The following is an 8,565-nucleotide window of genomic DNA, read 5'->3' as shown; positions in this document are numbered from 1 at the left end:
AAGTGTATTATTGCAGACATAGTTAAGACTCGCAAGAGTTATTTCATAAGTTGAACTGCTAAATTAAATTACTACGCGATCTACTTGCAACGGACTTAAAGTGTACCGATTTCTGACTATGTAAACCGTCCATATAAATGTACATCCGTGATTATTTTCGATAAAATAACCGAGGAACTCCGAATGACCTTTTATTAAGCCTCACAGGAAACAATCAACAGGCAAAAAGTGGAAGCTTCGCATTGGTGAGGGTTAAGGTATGACGTCACCATTGCGTCATATGTACTTCCGTTGTGTGGAAAATTCTCAATAAAAAAAAAGTTTTTATGACTGATAGACATGTTTTCACATGCTCAATACACTGTAAATCAAAAATATCATTATTCCTGAAACTTTTATACCTTAAGTATCTATTATTGCTTGATTTATCATTCAGAGTAGAGATTTAAGCATAAACTGCTGCCCTATAGTTGAAAGGTCATTTTGGAAGAACTGTCATGGCGGACTGTGCCATTTTGAGAGTTCGTTTTTCAAGTGGAGAGATTTTCTTAGGAATAACTTGACCCCCCCCCCCCCTTTTTATTGGCTTTAAAAAAAAAAGAATATATATGTTTATCATAGTCTGCATTCGCTCGAAATGCCTTTAAATGTTGTCTAAAAATAATCATTTCACATTGAATTATAGAGGAAATGACAATGGTGGTGTGCAACCTTAACTATCTGTCAGTATGAAAGTCTGGGGGTCAATTACGGCATTCTCCGACTCTATCTGAAATGGTATGTTCTAAAACCTGGCCTTGCCTGACCCGGCCTGTCCTGGCCAAGCCAGGCCATATTTTATACATATTAAGAGTACAAGCACTGAATATACTGGAACACAATGATAGACCTTTATTAAGAAATTAAACTGCATGTTTAATGTAATGCATTATTGTATTTAATTAAGATAAAAAGTAGTTTAATTGAATGCATGGGCAAATAATTAATACTAATCGGATAATTTTTTATGTTTACAAATCGAGTCTTAAAATAAGTGTGTTTAGACTCAACTTTTACATACATATATGTTTTTATTTTTACATACATATGTATTTTAATTGTGACGATTGTTTTATGTTTTATCCTTATTTAAAATGTAGAAATTATATCTTACAGTTCATATAATAGTTTAACATCAGGTTGTTCAAAACTACATCCATACTTCAATTGAAAACCTGATTTTTGTATAAGTAAAAGAATTAATCATTATTAAACTCCATTCTTTATCAAAATAAAACTCAGAAAAAAATATCTTATTAAACATGCAGTTTAGTTTCTAAATAAAGGTAAACCATTGTGTTTTAGTATATTCAGAGCGTGTACTCTCATTATGAATACAATCTGGCCTGGCCTGGCACGGCCTGGCCTGACACAAAATGCTGGGTCAGCAGGCCAGGCCAGGTCAGGTTTTAGAACATGCCATCTGAAATAATTGGTTTTGGATTTTGCACCAGTCAATTGTTACCACGCCCCCATGTGCGGAGATAGCCGGGGAAATGGGCCTTTTTTTACCTTTCAGGTGGCCCCGCAGTGCCGAGTGAATGCGGTGGGTTTTTTCGCTCCGAAAATAGCGAGGAATGGGTCTTACGTTGGTCACTAAGGGTGTGGGGGCATTTGGCGGAGATTTTACCAGAGTGGTTACAATTGATTGGTGCATTAGAACACCATTTTTGTATGATCGGTCTTTAATTGTTGTTCTCATAATATTAAATGACAATACCTTGTCTTTGATATACTGGATATACTATCAGTGGCGTAGCTACATATAGGCCTTGAAGGTATGGGCCTACAACTTTTTTGAAAAAATGACAAAATTTAAATTTAAATAACCCAGAAATGCAATAAAAACTAATAGCTACTCGAACACTTTAAACAACACAAAAAGTTTGTGTTCGGAGACTAGGTGGTCTACGACCCAGTTTTGATAGCGACATTGTTGTTTTTTTTCATTGTATTGTTTATCTAGCAATTTACTGCTGGCAGGGTAAATCAGTCACACTCTTGCTCTGTGCTCTTTTGAGTTTTCTAGGAATGTAGGCTTGACTATACTTATTTGGAGGCCCTATTTTTAGATCCGTTCCCATGGGGTATACTCAACATTTCATTGGTCAACCAGTACCTAAAGTGAATATTTTGGCGACAACAGTCTAGATTTGCATTCTGCCTTCAGTGCGCAAAAAGATCGCTGATTGACCGTTTTACATTGTAATTGTCTTTTCTAAGTTTTTGGGGAATAAATATAGCATTGTTCAGTAAGTTCATGTTTTTGTATTTTATGTTATCCTTGACTCGTATATTATGTTATATTTTATGTGCAAAATGTATTTTTATTGTTTTATCATTTTTTCGGGTAAAGTAATGAAAACCAGATAATTCTTGCTTTGAAACTTATATTAACATTTTCTTTTAGTTTGATATGGCAATATCTTATTTTTTGTGCCGACGTAAAGTTCATTTAATGTCTAATCTAATGAGTGTTTAATACCTGTTTGTTTTAAGTCTTCATTTCTATTGTGAACCATTATTAAATTTAAGTTCATTGTTAATTTAGATAACCGTTGAAAGTTGTACGTTGTGCTTTATATGACGTTGTTTGACGTTGTTCGTTGAACGTTGTTTGATGTTTGAACGTTGTATGAGCGTTGTTTGAGTTATTGACAATAAAACGTGTAAATTGACAGTGTCTACAGTTTGTTCCCGGAACTTAGTCAGGCTCAACCCGCGCCCAGTGTTTAACCGTGTTGAAGGCCGTGAAATCTAACAGTTTGTATTAATTTAACCAAAGCAAGTTTGATGTTTAGTTAAACAACATACAGGGCGTATTGCTTGATTTTATTGTAATCATTGCAAGTATAATTAAGTGTGTGTATTAAATGTGCATACATAAAATACCCAAACTCACATAGAATCATCGGACCTACAAGTTTTTAAGATCATAGCTACGCCCCTTATGTTACGTAACAATATTTTGTTAAACTCGAAATTCCCAGCATACTGTACCACAGGTGCTTGAAACAAACTTTTGTTTAATGTTCTATATGGGCTTTATACTATAAAAGATATCTTAATACATATATATAGGCCGATTTTGTCAAATATTTGATTATGTGACTAGCGCCTGTGTACTGTACATAAGATTTTTCAGTGTCAAAGTCAAACACCGTTTATTCGCTCATACCATACACATGGCAAATGAGGTCAAAACATATATACATACATGGCGGCAGATACATTGTAAATTTTTAACTACAATTTATATGATACCCAATACGAGTATCCGAGAGACATTCACATGAGGTCAGAAAACATTTTAGACAATTCTCAATGAATAAGGTTGTATCAATAGTAAAAATATTACCTTTGAATCACTAGTAAATAAGAAAAGGATGATCTTACAAGTGTGTGCCTAATTGAAAATTGATATATTTAATCGAATATGGCGAACGAAATACTGTAAAAGAAGAGAAAGTCATACAAAAAAAACCTTAATATATGAGAAAACCTATCCGAAACAAAATGATAGGAAGTCAAAGGTTTTTTTAATTCAATATTTTGTTTTTCTGACATGAGACATGTTAATAATACATCACAGCTTGTTTCTAACTAACATCGTATTACGCCAATATGACAATTTTAATGTTTTACATTATTATAATAATTTAAACTACAGCGCAAGTCATACATATATGTTTGTGAAAAATCTGCAAATCGACAATGATTAACATATAACTACAGTACATATATTTACATATGTAATACATACATTCAAAAACTCAAATAATGAATGGAAATTTTCATGCAAATCACTATATATAACTATCAATTCACTATATTGCATATAGTTACTTAATTTTTGAAAGAATAATATTAACAAATCTATATAGATTTATCTGTGTTTGTTTACTGCCTGTATTCATTAGTTTTTCTAATTTAAATGTATTGGGATGTCTATAAAAGTAAGGTTTTAGAAACTGTTTTCTTTCATCGTTTGAGAATTGACATTCAAACAAATAATAAAATTCGTCTCGTAGTTTGTTATTGAAGTGAGTACATAGTCGTTCGTTGAGTGGTATTCTAGATACGCCAATTGCCTATTTCAATAGGCATTCTATGATTTCTTGTTCTAAATTTGATGAATGAAAATAACTGTCTATTTGGAAATCTGGTGAGATACTTTTCAAAACCAAAGTCCTTTTTAAAAATTCTATAAAATATACTGTTGCTTGCATTTTCCATATTCGATAACCTATTATTTAAAAATAAATCGGTTAGCTTTTGCTTTACATTGTTTTTAACCACTTGTGATTTATTACTTCTTGATTAAGCCATAGGTTATTCAGGCCATATTTGATGAAAATCGTTTTAATGAAATATATCCAGGGATAATTTTTCTTTGTTACTTTGTCATCTAATGGAAGTGCTAAGTTATATATAACTTTATATATCATTGATGAGAGTTTTTCTTGTGTATTATTGAATGGTGTTTGTAATCTTCCCCAAAAAACTATATTTCTTTCTTCTATATCGATTGATAAAGGTTTCATGCCTGTTTCGCCATAGACCATGTAGTTTGGTGTTGATCGTTTTAATTTGAGAACATATTTCAAGTATTTAAGTTGGACCCTTTCCAGTATGCTATTGTTACCAAATCCCCAAATTTCTGCACCATATAACAAAATAGGTTTAATTGTTTTATCAAAGAGTTCTATACGTAGGTCAACAGGTAATGATAGGCGATTTGAGTTTCTTATTAGACTATACATTGCACGTGTTGCCTGAGAAGCTATATGTTTTTTGCAAATGAACCGGCTCTACTAAAATAAATCCCGAGATACTTGTATTCGTTTACTACTTCTAAGTGTGAGTCACTAGCCTGGGTTACCTGCCCTTACCATTTCATTATCGGAGTACGCTGGGAACCAGACAATGTGAGTCACTCGCTTAATAATAGCAATTTGTCATTCGCCTTTCACATATATTGTGCTGCCCCTTTATAAGACGGTGCTTTGTCGATTATATTGGGCAGTAAGAATAAACCCACACATCCTAGCTTGTTATCGATTCTTTATTCTAAGATGTGCATATGATGCTAAAAGACTGAAAAGAGACAATGAAAATACCATAATAATTCTAGAATAACATGCCTGTGTAACAAATAGATATAGATCTATAAGCGTAACATTAAAATGCATGAAACAGATTTAGAAAGTGTATAAGCTGATGGAAACTGTAATCACGTTACATTTCTTATAAACTGAGTACAATAAAACCTTAATTTTCTAAGTCAATACTGTATTTCTCTACATATTAAACCTTATAAATCTTTAAATATGACATAATACTCTGTAAGACAGTCTTAGCTGAAGAAAACATATTCGAGCATGTGGTATTTCTACAGTAAACATTGCTAAAATAACACGATGGGCTTATAAACAAATGAGTACGAAGTGATGCGAGTGCGAGAACACTCGGGAATTCGACGATAACGTTATTATGCTCGTGTTACAAGAAACATTCTAAACATGATATAGATAAAACTATGACAAAGTGAAGTGCCAGGAAAAGTACTTACACTGTGTGCAGGACAGATAATATTTACTTAAATTGGCGAGAAGGAGCTTCTCTCAACGTTTGCGGGAACCGCAAGGCTAAATACTCTCTTAATGGAGATACGGAACTGAAGTCCGGCTCACTCTATGAAATGTTATAATGACAAACTTAAACTGGGAACCAGAGTAACATGTGCTATTGAAGCGAATCGTCAAAAATGAGCGAAAGTATAAAACTAACGAAATTACTATAACACTACGCTCTTTCATATAGATCCATGACACTCCCCGTCCGATGTTATAGAAATATGGCATCGCTATAATAAAGCGCAACTATTCCCTACAGAAACATTAAATTAAATGTTACTGTCAAATACAGTTTAACAGTTAAACATTCAGTAGAATTAAGCAAATTTTCAACTTTAGGCGTAAACACAAAAATTGAAAACTAAGCCCACACTCACTGAATTTCATAAATAAGGAAGCTAAAGGTTTACTCATCTCGAGTTACTTGTTGAAAGATATTCCAAAATGCAAACCTTATCTTACATATATCTTCCAAAGTCTACAAGGATTTCAAAAACTATTGCAAACATACATGTTAACATACAAAATATGACTAGAGAATATGACTAGTTGTTCACTATGTACACTTATCCCCCCACTCTAACACGACTAACCATCAACTACTCGCTTAAAAGCAGAACGAGTTCTGTAATAGGTCGAACAAACAAACTCGACTTTCCATCACTTACAGACCTCACTTGAACGGTTCGGACTTTTTCGTCAGTGCTAAAGTATACCTCAACAACTACTGCCAAAGGCCACTGATTTCTAGTGGTTGAACTGTCCTTGAGCAAAACTACATCCCCAACCTTGAGATTTGGTTTTGAAGTGACCCACTTTTGCCTGTTCTGAAGCATATTCAGAAATTCTGATTTCCATCTAGCCCAGAATTGGTCTGCAAGTACCTGGACCCTTTTCCACTCGGCTCGGTAAATGTCTTTGATGGACAAGTTTTCATTGAAAGAGATAGGCGAGGATGACTTTTGGGTCAACAGCATGGAAGGACTCAGAATTTCCGGTGCTTCTGCATCATGTGACACAGGCACTAGTGGTCGTGCATTAACAATAGCACACACCTCGGCCATTAAAGTAGCAAGTACATCATGAGTGAGGTTTTGAAGCTTATGGCCGGTGAGTATGGAATCTAGGGCTCTTCTCACTACACCAATCATACGCTCCCAGACACCTCCCATGTGGGAAGCATGTGGAGGATTGAAGACCCAAGTTGTGCCTTTCTCCTCTAGGAGACCCTTTACACGCTGATCTTCTATGTTGACAGCGTCAACCCCTAAATCAGATGTGGCACCCACAAAATTGGTGCCCCGGTCAGACCTGAATTGTAAAACATTCCCACGAATAGAGATGAAGCGTCTCAATGCATTGATGAATGCGGAAGAAGACATTTCTTCCACCAATTCAACATGCACAGCTCTTATCGTGAGACATGTGAATAAAACTGCCCACCGTTTATTGGTGGACTGACCACCTCTTGTCTTCCTTGTGACCACATTCCAGGGACCAAATACATCTACTCCTACATACGTGAAAGGAGGGGCTGGAGTGAGGCGATCAGCGGGCAAATCCGCCATGAGCTGAGTTTGACTTTTTGATCTGAGTTTGCGACAGAGAACACAACTATAGATATAGGAAGAAACCTGTTTCTTGCCACCTGTGACCCAAAATCCACCTTCCCTAACAGCGCCTTCTGTGAAATGTCTACCTTGGTGCAAAACTTTTTCATGAAAGTGACGAATCAAGAGCAAGGCTAGATAACTTCTACCATGGACGATGATAGGGTTTCTTTCTGGGGTTGGCAATTTTGAGTTTCTTAGCCTTCCTCCCACTCTAAGAACACCCTTTTCATCTAAGAAGGGATTTAGAGACAGAAGAGGACTACTTGCAGGAATGGGAATGCCTTCTTTCAGACAGTCTATCTCTTTAGGGTATGATTCCTTCTGGAAAGTTCGGAATATCAAACACTGGGCGCTCTCAACATTTTCTGCTGAAGAGGCTTCTGGACAGAGATGCCAACCAACACACTCGCACGATTTGTTTAACGATTTGCAGACATGTTGCAAGTTGCTTACAGTCTTGGTCAGACGTCTGAAAGAGGAAAACTTTTGGAGATACTTGGGATCCAAACTAGAATGTCCCTCCATAGACCTCGTGGCCATACATGTGACATCTGGACGTACTTCTTTGTCTTGATCTGGGTTATGCAAGCAGAAATGCTCACTAGACTGATTCATTTTTACAAAGATCTTTTCGGGAGGTCCCTTCAACCACATACAGTCAGACATCTGACTTGGAGACGCACCTCTGGAGCCAATATCCGCAGGAATTGAGAATTCTTTTCTACTCTGTTAGCTACGTAGGTGTAAAACCTTCTTTTCCTGTTATAAATGTAACCTAGAACCACTTTACTGTCTGTAAAGTACCTAACTTCGTTGACATGAACTTGGAGCTGAGCAAGAACTTGTTCTGCAATCTCGGCGGAGAGAACCGCAGCACACAACTCCAGTCTTGGAATTGTGTGACCTTTTGTGGGAGCCACCTTTGTTTTACCCATAACAAACCCAATTTGAGTCTTACTGTTCTCAACAGTCTCACTGACCAAATAAGCAACTGAAGCAATTGCTTTCTCTGAAGCATCCGAGAACAAAAGCAAAGTGTTGTTTGAGGCCTGGCTTAAAGAATGACCAAAATAACCACGAGATATCGATACATCTTTCAGGGACTTTAAAGAATCAGTCCAATCAAGCCATTTCTGAAAATATTCATCAGGCAATGGTTCGTCCCAATTACAGTTTCCTGACGTCATTGACCTGAGCAGCAATTTACCCACAATGGTGACTGGAGCGACAAAGCCTAGAGGATCATACAAACTATTCACAACAGAAAGCACTCCTCG

At 35.9% G+C, this 8,565-nt stretch overlaps 1 protein-coding gene across 1 annotated transcript; it reads right to left on the bottom strand.

Annotated features, from left to right (window-relative positions):
* Positions 1–6,274: 6,274 nt before the first annotated feature.
* On the bottom strand, positions 6,275–7,903 carry LOC128222406 (uncharacterized). The gene has a single exon (XM_052931386.1). The coding sequence runs from the start codon at positions 7,901–7,903 to the stop codon at positions 6,275–6,277; it is 1,629 nt and encodes a 542-aa protein (XP_052787346.1).
* Positions 7,904–8,565: the final 662 nt, after the last annotated feature.

This window comes from Mya arenaria, chromosome 16, assembly GCF_026914265.1.
Source record: "Mya arenaria isolate MELC-2E11 chromosome 16, ASM2691426v1".
Taxonomy (NCBI): Eukaryota; Metazoa; Mollusca; class Bivalvia; order Myida; family Myidae; genus Mya; species Mya arenaria.
Note: the sequence above shows the minus strand (reverse complement) of the source record. Positions and strands in the feature narration are given on the sequence as shown.

Excerpts from the sequence above, each read along its gene's own strand:
- LOC128222406 (XM_052931386.1), bottom strand. The coding sequence starts at position 7,903 with ATGAATCAGTCTAGTGAGCATTTCTGCTTGCATAACCCAGATCAAGAC.